The following is a 22,908-nucleotide window of genomic DNA, read 5'->3' on the forward strand; positions in this document are numbered from 1 at the left end:
AAATTGGAAAAAGAAATGGGAGTTTTTCAAAAGAGAGTCTGTAGTTTGGAAAAAGAAAATAATTCTTTAAAAATTGCAGTCGACAAATGAAAAAGGAGGTACAAAAATTGATTGGGGAAAAGAAATCTTTAAGCTTCCCAGCCATCTTGGCAGCAGGTCTCTGGCTGAGGGTCCTCCCGCACAGCAGGCAGGAAGATGGTGGCCACAAAGAAGACGAAAAAGTCGCTGGAGTCCATCAACTCGAGGCTCCAGCTGGTGATGAAAAACAGCAAATACGTGCTAGGCTACAAACAGACCCTGAAAATGATCAGACAAGGCAAAGCCAAATTGGTCATCTTGGCCAACAACTGCCCAGCCTTGAGGAAATGAGAGATTGAATATTATGCTATGTTGGCCAAAACTGGCGTACATCACTACAGTGGCAACAACATTGAATTGGGCACAGCATGTGGGAAGTACTACAGAGTTTGTACACTGGCTATCATTGATCCAGGTGATTCTGATATCATTAGAAGCAGGCCAGATTAGACCAGTGAAAAGTAAACTGTACAAAAGTATTCTTTAATAAACTGGCCAAAGCTTGTTTAAAAAAAAAAAAAGAATCAGCATTAGGCAGATGGAAGCTAATGGCTCTATGAGACAACAAAAAGAAATAAAGTAGAATCAAAAGTATGCAAAAGTAGAAGAAAACATAAAATCCCTCTTTAGAAAAACAACAGACCTAGAAAATTGATCCAGGAGGAACAATTTAAGAATATTTAGATTACCTGAGGACCATGATCAAAAAAAGAACCTGGACAGCATGTTTCATGACATTATCAAGAACTGCCCCAATGTCTTAGAACCAGAGGAAAAAAGTCATTGAAAGAATCTACCAATCACCTCTTGAAAGAGACCCCAAAGGGGCAGCTAGGTGGCGCAGTGGATAGAGCACCGGCCCTGGAGTCAGGAGGACCTGAGTTCAAATCTGACCTCATACCCTTAACACTTACAAGCTGTGTGATCCTGGGCAAGTCACTTAACCCCAATTGCCTCACCAAAAAAAGAAAGACAAAAGAAAGATACCCCAAAAGGAAAACCCCAAATATTTTAGCCAAATTCCAGAATTTTCAGGTAAAGGATAAAAAACAGTAAGCAGCCAGAAAGAAACAATTTAAATATCAAGGAGCAACAATCAGGATTGCATAGGACCTGGCAGCCTCAATGTTAAAGGATAGGAGGACTTGGAATATGATATTCTGCAGCACAAAGGAACTTGGATTACAAGCCACAATATACTACCTCACAAAATTAATCATAATCTTCCAGGGAAAATGATGGACATTCAACGAAATAGGGGAATTTAAAACTTTCCTAATAAAAAGCACAGAACTGAACAGAAAATTCAAACTACAAATACAAGACTTGAGAAACATAAAAAGGTAAAATGGCGTGGGGCAAAATATGTTATTCAATACAGTTAAAATGTTTAGATCCCAACACGGGAAGAAAATAATTATAACTCTGGAGAACTATTTCTCTGTTGAGGCAGATAGGAGGAGTACACATAGACAGAGGGTGTGGATATAAATCAATTTTTATATGATGATATAAAAAAATTTAAGGAGTAACAAAAAGGATTATACAGGGAGAAGAGGAAAGAGAAGGCAGAATGGGGTAAATCATATCACATGAGGAGGTATGAAAGACCTGTTACAATAGAGGGAAAGAAGGTAGGGGTGAGCATTGTTTCAACTTTACTGTCATATGATTTGGCTCAAAAAGGGAATAACATACACACTCGGTTGGGTATAGAATTTTCTCTTACCCTATAGGGAAGTAAGAAGGGAAAGGGGAAAGAAAAGGATGGGGTGCTAATAGAAAAGGGAGGTGGGGCTGATAGAAGTGAGGGCAAAACTGGGAGGCGGAAGGAGAAAGGGCAAAGGGGAGGTGGGGCTGAGAGAAGGGAAGGTAGATTGAGGGAGATGGTGGTCAGAAGCAAAACAGGTGAGAAGGGATGGGGAAAGGAGAGAGAAAAGTAGTAAACAAGGGGGAAAATAACATGTAGGGAAATACACAATAATCATAACTGAGTGTGAATGGGATGAACTCTAACATAAAATGGAAGTAGATAGCAGAGAGTACTAAAAAGCAGAATCCTACAATATGTTGTTTACAAGAAACACATTTGAAGCAAAGAGATACACACAGAGTAAAGGTAAAAGGGTGGAACAGAATTTATTATGCTTCAGCTGAAGTAAAAAAAGCAGGGATAGCAATCCTTCTCTCAGACACAACAAAAGCAAAAATAGACCTAATTAAGAGAGATGATGAAGGAAACTACATCTTGCTAAAAGGTACCATAGACAATGAAGTAATATGAATATTAAACATATTTGCACGCATCAAGTGATATAGCATCCAAATTCTAGAGTAGTTAAGTGAGTTACAGAAAGAAATAGACAGCAAAATTATACTAGTGGGGGACCTCAACCTTCCCTTCTCAGAACTAGATAAATATAAACACAAAATAAATAAGAAAGAAGTTAAGGTTAATAGAAAATTTTAGAAAAATTAAATATGATAGACATCTGGAGAAAACTGAATGGGGAATACAAAGGAATAACCTTTTTATGAGTGGTACATAGCAATTACACAAAAATTGACCATGTATTAGGGCATAAAACCTCACACTCAAATGCAGAAAGGCAGAAATAGTAAATGTATCCTTTTCAGATCATGATGCAATAAAAATTATGTGTAATAAAGGGCCACAAAAAAGACAAAAAATTAATTGGAAAATAAAAAATTTTATCCTAAAGAATGATTGGGTGAAACAACAAATCATAGAAACAATCATTAACTTCATCAAAGAGAAAGACAATGAGACAACATGTCAAAACTTACGGAATTCAACCAAAGTAGTTCCTAGGGGAGATTATATATTTCTAAATGCCTATATGAATAAAATAGAGAAAGAGGAGCATGCAACTAAAAAAGCTAGAAAAAGAACAAAATAAAAATCCCCAAATTACAAATTCTGAAAACCAAAGGAGAGATTAATAAAATTTAAAGTGAGAATACTATAGAATTAATAAATAAAACTAAGAGCTGGTTCTATGAAAAAAAACTAATAAAATAGATAAACTTTTGGTTAATGTGATTTTAAAAAAAACTGAATTACCAGTATCAAAAATGAAAAGGATGAATGTACCACTAATGAAGAAGAAATTAGAGCAATAATTAGGTGCTATTTTGCCCAACTATATGCCAATAAATTTGACAGTCTAAATGAAATGTATGAATATTTACAAAAATATAAATTTCCCAGATTAACAGAGGAGGAAGTAAAATCCTTAAATAACTCCATTTTAGAACAAGAAATTGAACAAACCATCAATGAACTCCCTAAGATAAAAATCTCCAAGGCCAGATGGGTTTACAAGTAAATTGTACCAAACATTTAAAGAACAACTAATTCCAATACTATACAAACTATTTGGAAAAATAGGTGAAGAGGGGTCCTACAGAATTCCTTTTATTAGACAAATATGGTGCTGATACCTAAAGCAGGAAGAGCCAAAACACATGAAGAAGATTATAGACCAATTTCCCTAATGAATATTGATGCAAAACTTCTAAATTGAATATTAACAAAGAAATTACAGCAATACACTGTGACTAGGTGGGATTTATACCAGGAATGCAAAGCTGATTCAATATTAGGAAAACTATCATGTAAATAGAACACATCAATAACAAAACTAACCAAAATAATATGATTATCTCAATAGATGTGGAGAAAGCTTTTGACAAAATACAGCACTCATTCCTATTAAAAACACTAGAGAGTGTAGGAATAGGTGGAGCATTCCTTAAAATGATAAGCAGTATCTATCCAAAACTATCAGCAAGCATTATATGTAAGGGATGAGTTAGAAGCATTCCCAATAAGATCAGGGGTGAAACAAAGATGTCCATTATCACTACTATTATTTAATATTGTACTAGAAATGTTATCCTTAGAAATGAGAAGAAAAAAAATTGAAGAAATTAGACTAGGCAAAGGAGAAATAAAACTATCACTCTTTGCAGATGATATGATGGTATCCTTAGAGAATCCTAAAGGATCAACTTTAAAAACTCCTTGAAACAATGAACAACTTTAACAAATTTGCAGGATATAAAATAAACCCCTACAAATCATCACCATTTATATATATGACCAACAAAGTGCAGCAACAAGAGATAGAAAAAGAAATTCCATTTAAAAGTCTAGACAATATAAAATATTTGGGAGCCTACCTGCCAAGGCAAACCCAGGAACTATGTGAACACAATTACAAAACACTTTTCACACAAATAAAATTAGATCTAAACAAATGGGGAAATATCAATTATTCATGGATAGACTGAACTAATGTAATAAAAATGACAATTCTACCTAATTTACTTATTCAGTGCTATTCCTTTCAAACTATGAAAAATATTTCATAGAGCTAGAAAAATAATAAGAAAATTCATCTAGAATTTAAAAAGTTCAAGAATATAAAGGGTATTAATGAAAAAAATATAAATGAAGGTCACTCAAGTGTACCAGATCTAATACTATATTATAAAGCGGCAGTCATCAAAACTATTTGGTACTGCCTAAGAAATAGAGTGCTGGATCAGTGGAATAGGTTAGGCACACAAAACACAGCAGTAAATGAATATAGCAATCTTGGTTTGATAAATCCAAAGACTAGCCTCCAGGAAAAGAACTCACTATTTAACAAAAACCTCTATGAAAACTGGAAAATAGTATGGTAGAAACTAGGCATAGACCAACATCATATACCATATGTCAAAGTAAAGTCAAAATGGGTACATGATCTAGACATAAAAGATGATACCATAGGCAAATTAGAAAAAGAAGGAATAGTTTACTTGTCAGATCTATGGAAAGGGGAAGAATTTATGACCAAAGATGAGATATAGAACATTATAAAATGCAAAATGGACCATTTTGATTACATCAGATTAAAAAGATTTTGCATAAACAAAACCAATGTAACCAAGATTAGAAGGAAAATCTAGTGTTTCTGATAAAGGCCTCATTTCTAAAATATATGGAAAACTGAATGAAATTTATAAGGATATAATACATTCCCCAATTGAGAAATGGTCAAAGCATATAAACAGGCAGTTTTCAGATGAAGAAATTAAAGCTATCTATAGCCATGTGAAAAAAATGTTCTCAATCACTACTATTTGGAGAAAGGCAAATTAAAACTACTCTGAGGTACCATCTCATACTTATCAGATTGGTTATTATTAAAAAAAATAAAATGATAAATGTTGGAGAAGATGTGGGAAAATTGGAACACTAATGCATTGTTGGTGAAGTTGTGAATTGGTCCAACCATTCTGGAGAGCAATTTGGAACCATGTTCAAAAGGCTATAAAACTGTGCATACCCTTTGACCCAGCAATACCAATACTAGGTCTAGATCCCAAGGAGATCATAAAAAAGGAGAAAAGGACCCACATGTACAAAAACATTTATAGCTGCTCTTTTTGTGGTGGCAAAGAATTGGAAATTAAGAGGCTCATTAGTTGGGGAATGATTAATCAAGTTGTGGCATATGAATATAATGGAATACTGTTGTGCTATAAGAAATGATGAACAGGCAGATTTCAGAAAAACCTGGAAAGACTTGCATGAACTGATGCTGAATGAAGTGAACTAGAACCAAGAGAACATGGTACATAGTACCATGTGATAGACTTGGCTCTTCTCAGCAACACAGTGATCCAAAGGACTCATAATAGAAAATGCTCTCCTCACCCAGAAAAAGAGCTATGGAGTCTGAATGCAGATTGAAGGATACTATTTTCACTTTGTTGTTGTTTTTTCTTCTTTCTTATGTTTTTTCCTTTTGTTCTGATTCTTCTCTCACAACATGACTAATATGGAAATATGTTTAACATGATTGTAATGCATAACCCATATCAAATTGCTTGCTGTCGTTGGGAGGGGGTAGGGAAAGGAGTGTGGGAGAAAAATTTGGAACTCAAAAATCTTACAAAGATGAATGCTGAAAGCTATCTTTGTATGTAATTGGAATAAAATAAAATATCATTAAAAAGATATTTCTATTTTTAGATAATATTTTGCTACTTGTAGGCCTTAAAATTATTTGGAGAATCTTAAAGAAGGTGCACAATCATTTCAAAAAATGTGTATTTAAATATACATAGGAAAAAAAATTTAAATTCAATTAAAAAATTAAATATACATAGGAAGTATCAACTGATTAAAACTTCTTCTTGAAATTGAGGTCCATCTTTTTAATACCAGTATTTTTCCAGTTTTGTTATATCTCTTCTAGTTTGGGAATACCATAGCATCTGAATGTACTCTCACTTTGGACACCCAAGGTCAAATTCTCTATATTTTTTACAGCATCCTATTCATTGGTAATGAGGCTGTCAGGAGACAGCTCCTTGGCCTATCCTTTGATTCACCTCTACCATTAGATACTATAAGTATTGCCATCTCAGCCCTTGCAACTTCACTCTAGTTCTATCTAACCTTTTCCTCTGCCTTGCAACCCAGTGTAGAAGTAGCAGCATTCAAGCTCCCAAATACAACCCAAGCCTCCAATATGACTCCATCTAATCCATTCATGTACAACCTATCAGGTCTTTGCATTCCTTTCCTATTTCCTTGTGAAAAATCTCAGTGTATTAGCTGTGTTTGGGGAAATTTTAGGCATTTCTCCTGATGGTAAGATATAGAAAACAAACAACCCATGTTTATACCATAAAATTCATTATAATTCATAAACAAATATTACTAGTTTTACCAAAATATTTAATGTAGTTCTGGTGAAAGCACTTTCTCGTTAGTTCTCTCTCTTTTTTAAAGTGAGGCAATTGGGGTTAAGTGACTTGCCCAGGGTCACACAGCTAGTAAGTGTTAAGTGTCTGAGGCCGGATTTGTACTCAGGTACTCCTGATTCCAGGGCCGGTGCTCTATCCACTGCACCACCTAGCTGTCCCTCTCATTAGTTGTCTAATGTAAATACAGATTATATTTCCTTTAATGGGGGGGGGAGGAGTGTAGTGAAATAAAGCAGTACACTTCATCATGGTGGGGGGAGATAATAAAGGAGCTAAAATGGTAGGGATAGAACCCTGGTTTTTTAGGAGCTATAGAAAAAACTGGGACCCAAGGCTCTGATAGCATTATTTTATCTCTTTTCTTAGTTGAAAAGTTATTTACCTGCAGGTAATCAATCTGACTATTCATTGACCAGAGAAACTAGCTTTTTGTGGAGCTGATTCTATTGTTAGCTACTCTGGGTATGGCAGCAGTGGTTCTTTGCACAGCTTTAGAATACAGAAAGCTTTCTTTGGCTATCAACCTCTAGCTCACTCACAGGTCTTGTACTAGTACCCTTAACTCAGGTGACTATTTTTAGGGCCAGTAGTTGCTTTGTAAGTAAGATGTGTAATTCCTGTAACCTAAACTGTTAAAACTGAATTATGCCCAGATAGTTTCCACAAATTTATATTTTTAATTTCCAGTTAGTGGATTTATTTGAATAGGAAGGATAGTATTCAATTGCCAATAATATTTTTGATTATAATTCCCTGGCAAATACAAATATATAGCTCAGAAATTATTCTTATTGTTGAAACACATTTAGTCTCTAATTTTTTATAGCAATCTCTTTTTTTTTTTTTTGGTGAGGCAGTTGGGGTTAAGTGATTTGCCCAAGGTCACACAGCTAGTAAGTGTCAAGTGTCTGAGGCTGGATTTGAACTCAGGTACTCCTGACTCCAGGGCCGGTGCTCTATCCACTGTGCCACCTAGCTGCCCCTAGTCTCTAATTTTGCTTTCCTTTTGTGTAGTTTGCCAGGGTTTGTAGTTAATGCCCTTTTATATTATTGATGATGTAATTTTTTTTCTCAAAAAGAAATCTTTAACGTAGAACTTTTAACCTCCCTGTTTACAGATCTTGAGTAGATTGCTATTTCATGTATGGTAAAGTACAGGCTTCTTAAGTGTGTTATTTAAGAACTTCTTTAATCTCATCCAACTAAGCATTTATTATGTGCCTAATATATACAAGGAGCTGTGCTAAGTGCCGGGGATGCAACAAGAGGAAAATAACAGTCCCTGCCCTCAAGGGGCTCACAGTCTAATAGAGACGACAACAAGCAAACAAGTTGCATATCAGATAAATAGGAAATAATCAACAGAGGGAAGACACTAGTATTTAGAGGAGTTGAGAAGAGCTTCCAATAGAAGATGAGATTTTAGTTGGGACTTAAAGGAATCTAGGGAATCCAGGAGGCAGAGACAAGGAGGTATGAGGAATAGCCAGAATCAAGAAGTAGAGTCTTATTGGTAGAACAGCAAAGAGGCTAATGTCACTAGATTGAAGAGTCCGTGGTGGGAAGTAAGGTATAAGAAGCCTGGAAGGGTGGGGCTAAGGGGAGCTAGGTTATGAAAAACTTTGATTGACAAATAGAGCATTTTGTATTTGATGCTGGAGGTAAGAGTATTATGGGGGTGTGGGGTTGACATAGTTGGACTTGAACTTTATGAAAATCACTTTGGTGGCTGGAGGATGGATTAGAGTGGGGAGAGAACTGCATCAGGGAGACTAACCAGAAGGTTGTTATGTATAGTCATGAGGTGATAACAGCCTGTACTAGAGTGGTAGCAGTGTTAGGGAAGAAAAGGGGGCTCAAACTTGAAATTCATAGATCTTTATAACAAATTTGATGGGGCGGGTAAGAGATAGTGAAAAGTATGGTATGACACCCTAGGTTATTAGTCTGAGGGACTGGGAGGATGGTAGTGCCCTCGACAATTAATAGGGAAGTTTTCCAGGCTGATCTTCCTTTATATCCCCAATAAATCCCTTTTACTCTAGCTTTCTGGTACTTTTCACTGTACCCCAAAATGTACTTTAGACTCTGAACCTTCTGGAATGTCCTCTCATCTTTCTCTATGCCTCTATGCAGCCTGTCTATAATCTATATATTGTTTGTGGCCTTAATAAGAGCACTTATCAAAATTTTTTGTTCAGCAATGATTCTTTTTCTTTTTCAGTTTTTTTATCTAGCATTTTATTTTTCCCCAATTACATGTAAAATTATTTTTAAGATCCACTTTTAAAACTTTGTGCTCCAAATTCTTTCCCTCCCTCCCCCCTTTAAGAAGACAAGCAATTAAATATGTTATACATATATAGTCATACAAAACATTTTCATATTTATCATGTTGTGAAAGAAAACAGACAAAAAACCTCAAGAAAAATAAAGTAAAATAAAATGCTTCAATCTGTATTCAGACACCATCAGTTCTTTCTCTGGGGATGGATAGAATTTTTCATTGTAAATCCTTTAGAGTTTTGGATCATTGTATTGCTTAGAATAGCCAAGTCATTCATGACTGATCATCTTACAATATTTGCCATTACTTTGTACAAAGTACATTTCAGTTTGCATCAGCTCATATAAGTTTTTTTCTGAGAGCATCCTGCTCATCATTTCTTATATCAAAATAGTGTTCCATCATAATCATATATCACAAATTGTTCAGCCATTCCCTAAATGATGGGCATTCCCTCAGTTTCCAATTCTTTGCCACCAGAAAAGAGCTGCTATAAATATTTTTTGTGCATATAAGTCCTTTCCTTTTTGTTACTTATCTCTTTTTGGATACAAACCTAGTAGTGGTATCAGCAATTAATCTCATATTGAATTTTGAAGTATCTTGTATTGTTGCATACCATATTATTATTATTTTTTTTTTGGTGAGGCAGTTGGGGTTAAGTGATTTGCTTAGGGTCACACAGCTAGTAAGTGTTAAGTGTCTGAGGCCGGATTTGAACTCAGGTCCTCCTGACTCCAGGGCTGGTGCTCTATCCACTGCGCCACCTAGCTGCCCCCTGTTGCATACTTTTTATAAGTTTATATCTTAATCTGTAAATTTTTGAGTTTAAGGATTTTGTTTTAAATATATTACCAAATATGATACCTCATAGACAAATAATGAAGATTTAAAATTTATTATTAATGTGATCAAATGTCTATTTATTTTAAACAGCTTTATAATGACCTACAAGTTAATTTTGAAGCAAAGAAAACAACTGAGTCTCTGCTCCGGAAAAATATTATCTGTCTTAAGGATCAACTAGTTCAAAAGGACCGGGATATCATGCAACTAAAACAAAAAATCGATGAACTTGAAAAAACTTCATACTTAGTAACTCATACCCCTTTTCTAAATAATATGGAACAGGTGAGAGGCAGTTTTAAAAAGTTTTATTCGTATTGATTTTGATTATGTTTCACTTTTCATTAGAACTTGAAAAATCTAAGTATATTTGCATAAAATGGCAATTAGGTTAGAAAATGAAAGCTAGCTTCCATATATTCCTAAAATTATTTCACAAATTTATTATATAAATGCTTAATTTATCCAATATTGTTTTTTGATAATAATATCCAATATTGTTATTCATCAATGACTTATAATTACCATCATGATAAAGCAGATGAATAGTTTGTTTCTGTTTTGATAATGTTTTTACTTAATGAATGAGGCAATGTAGGGTACTCAAGTGTTTTTCAAAATTGATTAATTTGACTTTGTGTTAAGATTTGTTTCTGGTTCTATATGACTTTTCAAATCATTCCTAACTAGGACTTTTTTCACTTTATTACATTTTATGGGGCATCAAATATAAATGCAACCCAAGAATTTTTCCCCATAGAATAGCTACGACTAGGAATATTAATAGTAATATATGGAGAATAGTCTACCAGCTATATTTTCAAAAATGAACTACCTATGTCCTTCTACTTACACTGCATAATAGTTCTTTTCCAAGGAATGGAGCAAAATCTAAATTAAAAAAAAATTAATAAATAATTTTTATTGATGCCTTTTTTATATTACCATGTTCCCTCCTTCATGTTTCTTCCCTTCCACTCCCAGAGAACAATTTCATATACCAAAGAATAATTTTAAAGACAAAAAAAAGAAAAAAAGAGGAAAAATGATCATAAGTGATTGATAGGTTGAATAAGTCTAAAAACATGTGTAATTTACTACATACCTTCCAAAGGGTGAAGTGAGGTGGGATGTCTTCTCATATCTCTTCTTTGGATTCATGTGTGATGTTTAAAATCTAAATTGTGGTCGCCTTAAATCAGAAGCTTCAGCTTCAGTCTAGCCTAGAGTTCCAGCCTGGTTGGGCTCTTCCTGAAGTCCTCCTCCAAGAGCTTGCTTTAATCAGGAACACCCTAGCAAGCTGTTTGGGGAAGCTTTTTATAGATCTAGAACAGAGGCAGTCCTTACACACTGCTTCAAGGTGATTGGTTGGCGTCATCCAAATCCATTGGTTTTGAAGGTGTTCTCAAGTTGAGTTCACAGTCTAGTTTCTGAGAACAATACCTTCTTAAGGGATAGCCAGGTGTGATTACAATCCAATTAACTTGAAGTAGGCTTAATCAGCAGTCAATCATTCTCACTTGATTCAATCAGTATAGATTAATCTCCAGGTGGGTCTTTGAGTATCTGCTAAATCCCATTATTTCATCACACATGCTTGTCCTTTGCAGTTTTGCAACATTTCTTTTTTTGGTGGTGGTTCTTTTTTTTGTTATAATTGTTTTCTATAGTAATTTTCTTTGCTATAGTAGTGTTTATTGTTTTTCAATTGCTCTGTAGACTTCACTGTGCATCATTTCCTGTAGGTCTTTCCTTGTTTCTCTGTGTTCATCATATTGATTATTGCTTTTCCACGATCAATTTTTTTTCTTATTGCTTTATAGTCCTACTGTAGCTCACCAGTGTGCCTATTTTCCCACAATCCCTCCAATATTGACTCTTTTCATCTTTTGTCATCTTTGCCAATTTATGTGGTGTGAAGTGAAAACTCAAGGTGGTTATGATTTGTTTTTCTCTTATTATTAGTGATCTAGAGCATTCATTCACATAGTTTGTCGGTTGTAATTGTAGTTGACAGTTTGTAATGTAGTTGATAGTTTGTATATATGTATATATGTTTCCCCTGACCAATTAAGTTTTGGACAATAGATTGTAGTGTGTGTGTGTGTATATATATATGCACACACATGAACAAATCTACACATATATGTACTATTACATTCACTATGCTCTATCTCTGTCTTTCTATCTGTAGTTCTATCCCTATGCGTTATCCTTCCTAATTTGAGAGATTAGGACAGTATTTGTCTCAGAAAAAGGTAGAGTATTGTCCAGTTTAGTCTATAATGTGGCTGGCCTATTTTTCTACTTCTTTTTTTGACTTTTGCTTTCTCCCTTGTTCCATATGCACTTTTAGAAAGATCTATTTTTCTTTTGTTCATATTGTTCTTGGTTGCCATATTGCATTTTCATTTGTTTTGTTTTGTTTCTATCTTACGTTTCTGTTGTCTTTGGTGTTTGATAAGTTCATAATTTGTTCAGTTCTGGTTCTCTTCATAAGAACATTTCAGACACCTTTTTATCTTACTGAATACTTATATTTTTTCATTAATAGTTAGGGTCAGATGTGTAGAGTATGTCACTGTGGGTTGCATCTTGAATTCCTTTGCCTATCATAAAATACTGTTCTATTCCCTAATGTAATTTCTCATGGGTCTTACATTATTTGAATTTTCTTTCCTTTGTATTTGAAAATGTTTCTCCTTATCTCTTGCACAATTTGTTGTTTGTATTAGAATTATTAAACTTAACTACTATGTGTCTTAGAGGGTTTTTTTTGGGGGAGTGATCTGGGGATTCTTTTGATTGGCACTTTGCTGTGTTCAGAAATTCTAGGCAGTTTTCTTTTAATATTTCATGCATTATAGGTTCAGATTTTTAAAAATAATCACATTCTTCTGGGAGATCGATAATTCTTGGTTGTCTCTGCACAGTCTGTCTTCTAGATCAAAATGTTTTGTTTGTATGGATCACATTTTCTTTTAATGTTTTTGCTTCTCTTTAAGATTATCTTTTACTTCTGTTTATTTTCATTCCTATTCAGTTGCTCATTCTTCCCTTTTTTGGGGGGTGGGGGGTAATGAGGGTTAAGTGACTTGCCCAGGGTCACACAGCTAGTAAGTGTCAAGTGTCAAGTGTCTGAGGCCAGATTTGAACTCAGCTCCTCCTGAATCCAGGTCCGGTGCTTTATCCACTGTGCCACCTAGCTTCCCCCCCCCCCTTTTTTTTTCCAATAAGCTTTGCCACCGTGGATTTGTTTTCTTCCTTCTACCAGTTATTTATCTTGGAAATTTATAGATTCACAAATAAAACTGTTTTTTGAAAGTATGATGTCATAACTTTGTATTTTATAACATGAAATAAAATTTCCCATTTTTATCTCTTATTGGCTTCCAGTAAGAAAAATTTAAAGACCAAACATATTTAATACTGATGTCTACCCTCAAAAGTAAATGTTTAATCTTTTCTTCTTTTCAGTTTTCATTAACTGCATCACTGAATCTAAAGTTGCCATTAAACCGAATATATGCTACTTGAATTATATTACCTCCAAATTACAAAATGAAATTTCATCATTCAAAACAAAATAAAATTAATACTTATAATAAAAATTCAAAAAATGAAGGTTATAAATATTAATAACAACCTTCAAAATGTTATGAAATACAAACAATTCCTTTCTTTAGGGATTAGAGCTATATGAGAAGGAAATATATTTTCTTGATTTTTCCTTATCATATTACTGCAATCTGTAGAGCTTGAATAGTATTCCATTCTTTTCAGGATATGAAGACATTTAGGTCATAGATAATGAACTATTAGAGATGTAAAGGAGTTCCAACCATCTATTTTAGCCTTCTCATTCTAAACATGAGGAAACTGAAACTAGAAGAGGTAAAAATGCCTGTTTATGAGTCTATCATAACCAGTGGAAGAACTGGGATTGGAACTAGGCTCTTCTGACTCTCTTTGTTTAATGCTTCTTCCATGACACCACACGTTTAGCGATCTAGCTTTATTGACTCTCATCTCTCTTATTGGGAATTGTATCAAAATTTTTTTTAACCAAAAAAACCAAATCCAAACAAATTTCATTTCACTTTGATTTAGATATTTGATAGACATTTTCCATGTTTGTTAGAGCACCTTGAAGGGCAAGAAAATCAAATGTTAGGGATCCCTAATTTCATAAATATTGCTAATTAGTATTTTGACCTAAATCCCTAATTTACTAATTTCTAAATTCCTAATTAAATTGTTAATTTAAGTGTGAGTTTTTAATTGTTACTGCTGGTATTCTTAGTTCAGATTGATTCTTTAGAAACAAAACACTAAAATATGTTCATATCAATAATAAATAGATAATTTCTTAAGTTTGTTATTTTTCTAGGTAATAATTTCTATATAGCTTTATTTAAATACCATAGATCTTTGTAGCTGCTTTCTTCATATCTTTGCTAGTGATAGGAATTAATGGTTTAGATACTCTCAAATGGCTTATAAAAATTCAAAAATCATTTATATTTTGAATAAGTTTTTGCAATATTGTTCAACTATATATTTGTCCAATAATGTGGAAATTTGAACCACTTTGTAGATAATTAGGAATTCACAGTGCGATCTTTAGTTCAAAGAAGAGAAAGTTGTTTAGCATCATCTTTCATATTAATGCAATTTACCAACTTTAACTGTCTTATCTGTCCTTTATAACCTTTCTTTGGGGTGTTTTAGGAGAAGGGTACCACTTGAAAGGCATATTGTTTTTAATTTAAAACAGGGATTCTTATTGTTCATAAACTTTTAAAATATCTTGATAACTTTCAATATGATTGCTTTTCTTTAAATTCCTATGTATTTAATTTTATGCTTTAAAAAACATTCTTGGTAGGTGTCCTTCCAAAGTGTTCCATGTCACAAAAAGTTTAATAACTCCTGGTTTAAAAGAAGACTTATGTTATTCTCGCTGCTATAGGAGTGTTCAGGGAGAGAAGATTTTGAATCATATTGAACAGGGGATAGTGAAAGGGAAGATTCAAATGAAGCAGAAAAATAGATAAATGAAAAGAAAGAAATAGGAAAGAAGTTAACTCATATAGGAATTCTTATAAGCTAATTGCAGGGATCAATTACTATCTTTAAAGATTGTGATAAAAATCAATACAAAGGAAGCAAGTGGAGGAAAACACAAACTCAATATTTATAACTTTAAAGATAGATTATTAAATAATCCAATAAAACAAAAGTAGAAAAATGGGTAAGAAAACAAAACCAAAAAGAAAAAAAGGAAGAGAAAACAAAACCAATAATCTTCTATATCTCAATGAATCAAGAAAGGGACCTTTATTAAACACCTACTATGTGTCAGACACTCTGCCAAATCTTGGGAATACAAAAAGAGACAAAGACAGTCCCTAACTTGAAGCAGTTTATAATCTAATGGTGGAAGATAAAATACAAATATATACAAAGCAAGTTACATACAGTATAAACAGGAATTAGTTAAAAGTAGGAAAGCTCTAGAATTGAGTGGGGTTCTGGAAGGCTTCTTGTTAAAAAATGAGAAATTAGTTGGGATTTACAGGAAGGTAGGGATGTCAATAGCCTGAGGTGAGGAGAAAGAATATTCTAAGCATGGGGGAGAACCCTGAAATCTGAGACATGGAGTGTTTTGTTGATGGAGGTGCCAGGAGGCTAGTGTCAGTAGAGTGGAGTATTATGTTGTGGGGTAAGGTGTAAGAAAACTGGAAAATTAGGAGGGGGCTAAGTTATAAAGGTTTTTGAATGCCAAATAGAGCATTTTACATTTAATCCTATAGGCAGTAGGGAGACACTAGAGTTGATTGGATAGGGAGATGTCACAATCAGACTTGCACTTTAGGAAAATCACTTTGGTGGCAAAAAGGATGAATTGGAGTAGGGAGAAACTTGAGACAGGCAGATCTGCCAATAGACTAATGTAATGTAATTGAGGTGTGAGATGATGAGGGACTGCCTAGAGGGGTGGCAGTGTCAGAGGAGAGAAAAGGGAATATTTGAGAGATATTACAAATCTGAAATTGATAGGCCTTGGGACCAGAATGAATATGGAGGGTGAGAAATAATGAAGAGTCCAAGAATGGCATATAAATTGTGAGTTTAGGGAACTAGGAGAGTGGTGTTGCCATTTACAGTAACAGGGAGGTCAGGAGTAGAGTGGGCTTAGGGGGAAAGATGATGAGTTCTGTGTTGGACACGTTTAGTTTGAGATGTCTACTAGACATCTAGTTTGAAATATCTGACAGCAGTTGGAGATGTAAGAATGTAGGTCGGCAGAGAGACTAGGGGAGGATAGGTAGATTTGAGAATCATTAGCATAGAAATGGTAATTAAGTCCATGGGAGCTGATGAGATCTCCAAGTGAAGTAGTGTATAGGGAGAACGGAAGAAGACGCAGGACAGAACCCCAAGGAACACCTATGTTTAGAACCATATTCTGGATGATGATCTAGCAAAGGAGCAGTCAGATAGATAGAGTGGTGCCCTGAAAATACACACACACACACACACACACACACACACACACACACACACACACACACACACACAATCTGCATTCAGACTCTATAGCTCTTCTGGATAAGGAGAGCATTTTTCATCATGAGTCCTTTGGATCATTGTATTGCTGAGAAGAGCTAAGTCTATCACAGTTGAGCATCACACAATGTTGTTACTATGTACCATGTTCTCTTGGTTCTGGCTCACTTCACTCAGCATCAGTTCATGCAAGTCTTTACAGGTTTTTCTGAAATCTGCCCATTCATCATTTCTTATAGCACAATAGTATTCCATTATATTCATATGCCACAACTTGATTAGCCATTCCCCAACTCATGAGCATCCCCTTAATTTCCAATTCTTTGCCACTACAAAAAGAGCAGCTATAAATATTTTTGTACATGTGGGTCCTTTTCCGTTTTTGTGATCATTTTCGGATCTAGACCTAGTATTGGTATTGCTGGGTCAAAGGGTATGCACAGTTTTATAGCCTTTTGGGCATGGTTCCAAATTGTTCTCCAGAATGGTTGGATCGGTTCACAACTCCACCAACAATGTATTAGTGTTCCAATTTTCCCACATCTTCTCCAATATTTATCATTTTCCTTTTTTGTTACATTAGCCAATTGGATAGGTTTGAGGTGGTACCTCAGAGTAATTTTAATTTGCTTTTCTCTAAATAGTAGTGATTGAGAACATTTTTTCATATGGTATAGCCATATAATAGTTTCAGTTTCTTCATCTGAAAACTGCCTATTCATATGCTTTGACCATTTCTCAACTGGGGAATGACCTATATCCATATATATATTTTATTCAGTTCCCTATATATTTTAGAAATGAGGTCTTCATAATTTTGTTGCTTCTATAGGACAAATATATTGTATTAATATTGAAATGAGGAAAAGATTTAAAAAAAGAAAACCAGTATCACTAGTGAACATGCAAAAGAATTAAAATTAACAAAAATATTATACCGATATATCAAAAGTGATACACTTTGAGGGCAGCTAGGTGGCACAGTGGATAAAGCACTGGCCCTGGATTCAGGAGGAGCTGAGTTCAAATCCAACCTCAGACACTTGACATTTACTAGCTGTGTGGCCCTGGGCAAGTCACTTAACCTTCATTGCCCCACACAAAAACAAAACAAACCTCCCCCCCCCAAAAAAAAAACGAAAGTGATTCACTTCGACAAAGTTGGATTGATACTAGAGGTGTATTAGGAAAATATAATTTGCACAATAATATTAAAGACAAACACCAAAAAACAGATAAACATGTAACATATTTAGAAAATTCTATAAGTATTATGCTCATTTATGCCTATATGGCAAAGGCAATGAAGGTACATTATTAAGAGGATAAAAGCCCCTGTCTAAATAAAACTGTATTATTTTCAGTGAGGAAAAGAATAGATTTTTCCATTAGACTTATATAAATTGTTGTTATTTGTCCTTCATTTTCAAAGACCAGTGACATCATAAAGGTGATGTCTTGACTTGCAAGTGAATTGGATTTAAGTGAGGCAGGGCTGTGCACAGTCATCAGCCTCACTTTTTTTTTTTTTTTTTTGGTGACGCAGTTGGGCTTAAGTGACTTGCCCAGGGGTCACACAACTAGTAAGTGTCAAATGTCTGAGGCCAGATTTGAACTCAGGTCCTTTCGAATCCAGGGCTGGTGTTCTATCCACTGCACCACCTAGCTGCCCCAGCCTCACTCTTTCCTTCAGAGCCATCTTGGTCCAGTGGTAAGATACAGATCAGTACATTTGGAGAAGTCTCTTGATGGCAGTGGGAGACCTTGGCCTTTTTAAGCTAAGGAAGGGCTTTCTCAGGTCTCAGTTTGTCTGAGGCAACACCCATTCAGTGATTAAGGCTAGGTAAGAAATGAAGCAAAAAAAAAAAAGGCCTCTTTTACCTACTTAAAAAGAAATGATCTGGGAGGGGAAGACCCTCAGGGTTTCTGTCCAAAACAGAAACAATTGTCATTTACACTCACTCTGAGCCATCAAAGCCAAATTATGACCAACTGAGACTTAGGCTGGGACCTATTGTTAGCCAATCAGTGAGAGCCATAGTGATTTGGGTTTAAGGCATGGTCAAACAGCTCCATCTGAGTCCCAAAGGACTTTCTCAAAGACCATTTTTTTCCGCTTGCTTTGTTTCAAGAAATCATAAATGAACTACACATGAGGTCCTTGAAAACAGGGACTATCTTTTGCTTTTCTTTATGTACCTAATGCTTAGCATTGTACTTGCCATGTAATAGAAGCTTAAGAAATGTTTATTGCTTGATCAGTAAATATAGGAATAAAACACATCTGACCTCTTCCCCTACATTTTTTTGACATTTTAGAAATGCTAGTGATGACAGTTAAGAGAAATTGATCAAAGTGTCAGACATTGGCAAAGTAGAGAAAAAAAATTATCCCTATGTGTTGATGACTGATGATTTACTTAGGATGGCCTGAAGAATCAGCCAATCAGTAATCATTTTATTAAGAATCTTCTACATCTCATATATTGTGCCAGGCATTGAGGATACCACGCAAAAATGAAATAGCCCCAGCCCTTATGTAGCTTACTTTTTTTTTTAAGTGAGGCATTTGGGGTTAAGTGACTTGCCCAGGGTCACACAGCTATTAAGTGTCAAGTGTCTGAGGCTGGATTTGAACTCAGGTCCTCCTGAATCCAGGGCCGGTGCTCTATCCACTGCATCACCTAGCTGCCCCCTGTAGCTTACATTTTATAAGTGAAACAACATGCATGATATAAATATACCAGAATATAGATGAGTGTTAATAAATAAATGAATAGGATTTAAAACAAATACAAAAATAAATATTATTTAATATAGCATATCTTTCATAATACATTCAAGACTAAAGGAATGATTTAAATAATGACAAATAAATAGAAGGTATTCATTGCTCATTCTTGAGCTAGGTCATTATAATAAAAATAATGATATTGTATAAATTAATTTACATATTTCATGCTATATTAATAGAAACTCTAAGTGATTTTTAAAAATAGAGCTGAATAAGATAACAATAATTCATTTGGAGGAATATAAGACCTAGAACCTCAGGAGAAATAAGAAGAAAAAACAGGAATTATGGGAGAATACCACTTGTAGACCACAGGTTATATTATCAAACAGTAATCATCAGCTATTTGAAACTGGTTATACAATAATTGATCACTGGAGTGAACCAGATAAGGAGAAATTAGAAACAATTAAAGTTAATAATACCGCCATGTTTGATAAATCTGCAATCATAAATTATTTGGAGGAAAGCTCCCTTCCAGAAAAATTGCAAGGTAGTTTAGGAAAAATTAGGTTTAGAATGCCATCTTATACCATAAACCACAAGAAGCCACAAATGAGTACTTGAACTCAGTATTCTAGTTCATTCCATGATCAATAAAATCAGAAAGCAACTAAACTAGAGGCTTTTCACGCGTGAATAAGGGGGATTTTTCCCCAAAGAGGAGAGGCAGTCACAAAAGGTAGCACTGATGTTTCTGGTAATACAGCATTGCAAAGGCAGTCAGATTGCTTGGTGAGGAGAGTGTGAAGGAAGTGTCCTTCTCAGACTTTTCCAGTAGAGAGATTAATTAACATATGGATGAAAAACATCTCATGCTGCAGGAAAAAAGGAGATGGGTTCCTATCCCATTAGTAGAACTTAAGCTTCTTAAGGGTAGGGACTATTTCATTTTTTTGTCTTTGTCTGTCTTTATCTCCTGTGCCAGTCACAGTGCCTGTCACGAGAGGATGCCAAGTGCTTGGTGCATTTAATCGAATGGAACTGATTATTTAGAAAATTCAGAAATTGGATCATCTTTGTTTAAATAATCAGTAATTTACTCTTATGTGTTCATGCTGTCGCATTTGAGACTTTTATATTCACAATGTTCTAAATATAATGTTACTAAGTCAAAAAGTCAGTGATGAAAATTATAGGAAGACCTTTACTTCGAGAGGTCCTTCTATGCTATATAATTTATTAAATCAATTCCAAACTTAAAATTATTGCATTTTTACCTGGTTTATTGGTGTGGTACTTCTTCGTTGGCTGTTCCTTCTGGATAGCCAAATAACTGCTATGTACCATCTTTTCATCCTGTCAATTTAGGAATAGCTTCCTGGCTTTCGTTTCATTTTTTGGCATTTTATTTACTGGGATATAGTTTGCTGGCCTTTTAAATACTCTCTATAAAAATTTCTAGCCTTCTATATATTCTCTGGTTCACTAACTGATCTTACTTCTTGGGAATGGATCTCTGACCTCTCTTTTATTTTGGATTTATCCCTTTCCTCCTGTTCACATAAAAACAAATTACTGGACTCTTTTCAACTCTCTGGACTTCTCTCTGCTTTTTACCTAGTCTTCTGCCAACTGGTTCTATGCCTTCTGTGTCTGGCCTCCTGACAGCTTGTCAATGGGCTTTTCTAACTTCTACAACATCTAGCTGCCTCCCTGACCTATTCACTCTGCACCAATCTCTCCCTACATCCTTTCATGTACAAATCCTTCTGAATGCTTTCCTTGACATACTTTGATCCCTGACTCAATTTATTTTTGCAATCACCGAGTTTCATGTACAGTTTGGTTTGGTTGTACAAAATGTAGAGCAAAGTATTTATTGAATTATTGAATTATACGATATTGCCTTTTGATCAGCCTTCTGATGTTGAATTTCTCTGTATTAGAATGGCTAGCCTTTAGATAACAGATACACAGTTTGTTTCTGGGCCTCTATTTGGAGTTTTTCCATATTGGTAGGCTCAAGCTTGTATTCTATCAGCATAACCTTTGATAAATATAATGAAACACCATGGGATTAGGGATAGAAAATTAACTTCTCATTTTATTTATAGGTATAAGCAACTAGCAGGTGAGGATGTTCCCTCTAAAAATGCAAGGGGTTCCTTGTAACCCTCCAAACTTCTCTGCAATTTATAGTTTGAGAGAGTTGCCTAGAATGCTGAGAGATGTGACTTTATTAGGATCACATAGCTAGTATTTCTTAAAGGCATAGCTTGAATCCAGTGTTTTCCTGGTTCTGAGGACAGTTCTTTATTTACTACATCATGATGCATATCATGAGACGTTATACTAGAACTGTAGTTGAGATATGCTGCTGTAAACGATGAAACCCTAAACAAAATGGTTCTCAATGCTCTGTGTCCACCCTATTGTAGTGAATATAAAATGGAAGACAAGGGAGTAGTGTTAAAAATAATTCTAAAACTTTAATTGAACTATTGATATTCTCTATGTATGCCCAACAAAAATAGATGACATATCCACATTGACATTGTTACTATACATAAGTCAGGGAGAGAGACAGATATAGAGAGAGGGAGAGAGACAGAGAAATTTTAGCCAAGTAGAAAAATAAACAGAAAGTTCTCTTATAATCTACTTTCATCTTGAATTTTTGGCATGAATTCCTGCCTGAAACTATTGTAATCTACTGATCCTTTCTAAATTTCAAGTTTTTTCCTTTTTAAAATTTTCCACTTTTCTTGGACTCTAGAGCATCATCTTCTGGCCAGACTCTACCTAGGTAGTGAGTCAGAATTGACTCGAAACAGGGCAGGTCTAATCTCTAATGCTGACCAAGCCAGCCTGGCTTCTTCACCATGAACTGGTTAACTTTGCTCACTTTTTAAAGTACTGGTGTTGATTACAACTTGGGCTACTATAGTACCAGCAGTAATAGGATGGGATCAACATCTCAAGGTTAGAAAGAATCATACAGATCACCGAGTCCAATCCCTTTGGTGAAACCTGAGAGGGGTTTAGCATCCTCCACAAAGTCATCCACATTCCTCATAAATATCTCTACTGATGGGGAGCATACTTTTTTATGAGTCAACCCATTTAACTTTTGGATACCTTGATACCACTCATTTCTCCTCATTCTCTCTTCAGGGACCAAATATAATTATCCGGATTATTTCGAATGATATCCTTTAGATACTTGAACAAAGCCATCACATCCTTATCTTTATTTCATTAAAGTAAATATATTCAATTTTATCACCTGGCACCCTTGTCAGTCTTCTGATCACATTCTTCTGAGCCTACTTCAGCTTTTCAGTAGCCTAACTACAACAGGGTACCTCAACCTGAATACTTGAATGTCAGAAAAATGCCCATACTAAATAAGAAGAGCTTAAGACAGGAAGTTTTGTAATATCTGTCGAGAAACTGGCATCCTGGTTGAAATTGTGTGCTTGTGTGTGTGTGTGTAATTTGATAACTACTACTTTGTATCCATTTTAGTCTGTATAGTTTATCAAGGTTGGTCTTTCTTTTCTTTAGGCCTCTGCATTCTGTACCAATTTTCCTACTT

At 34.8% G+C, this 22,908-nt stretch overlaps 1 protein-coding gene and 1 pseudogene across 1 annotated transcript in view; both read left to right on the forward strand.

Annotated features, from left to right (window-relative positions):
* The window catches only part of CNTLN (centlein), a 427,039-nt gene that overhangs the window by 172,232 nt on the left and 231,899 nt on the right, over positions 1-22,908 (forward strand). The window contains 1 exon segment of the mRNA XM_043979121.1: positions 10,091-10,285. Within this exon segment, the coding sequence (XP_043835056.1) occupies positions 10,091-10,285 (195 nt within the window).
* On the forward strand, positions 196-543 carry LOC122736735 (annotated as a pseudogene).

Source organism: Dromiciops gliroides, chromosome 1 (assembly GCF_019393635.1).
Source record: "Dromiciops gliroides isolate mDroGli1 chromosome 1, mDroGli1.pri, whole genome shotgun sequence".
In the NCBI taxonomy this organism is placed as follows: domain Eukaryota; kingdom Metazoa; phylum Chordata; class Mammalia; order Microbiotheria; family Microbiotheriidae; genus Dromiciops; species Dromiciops gliroides.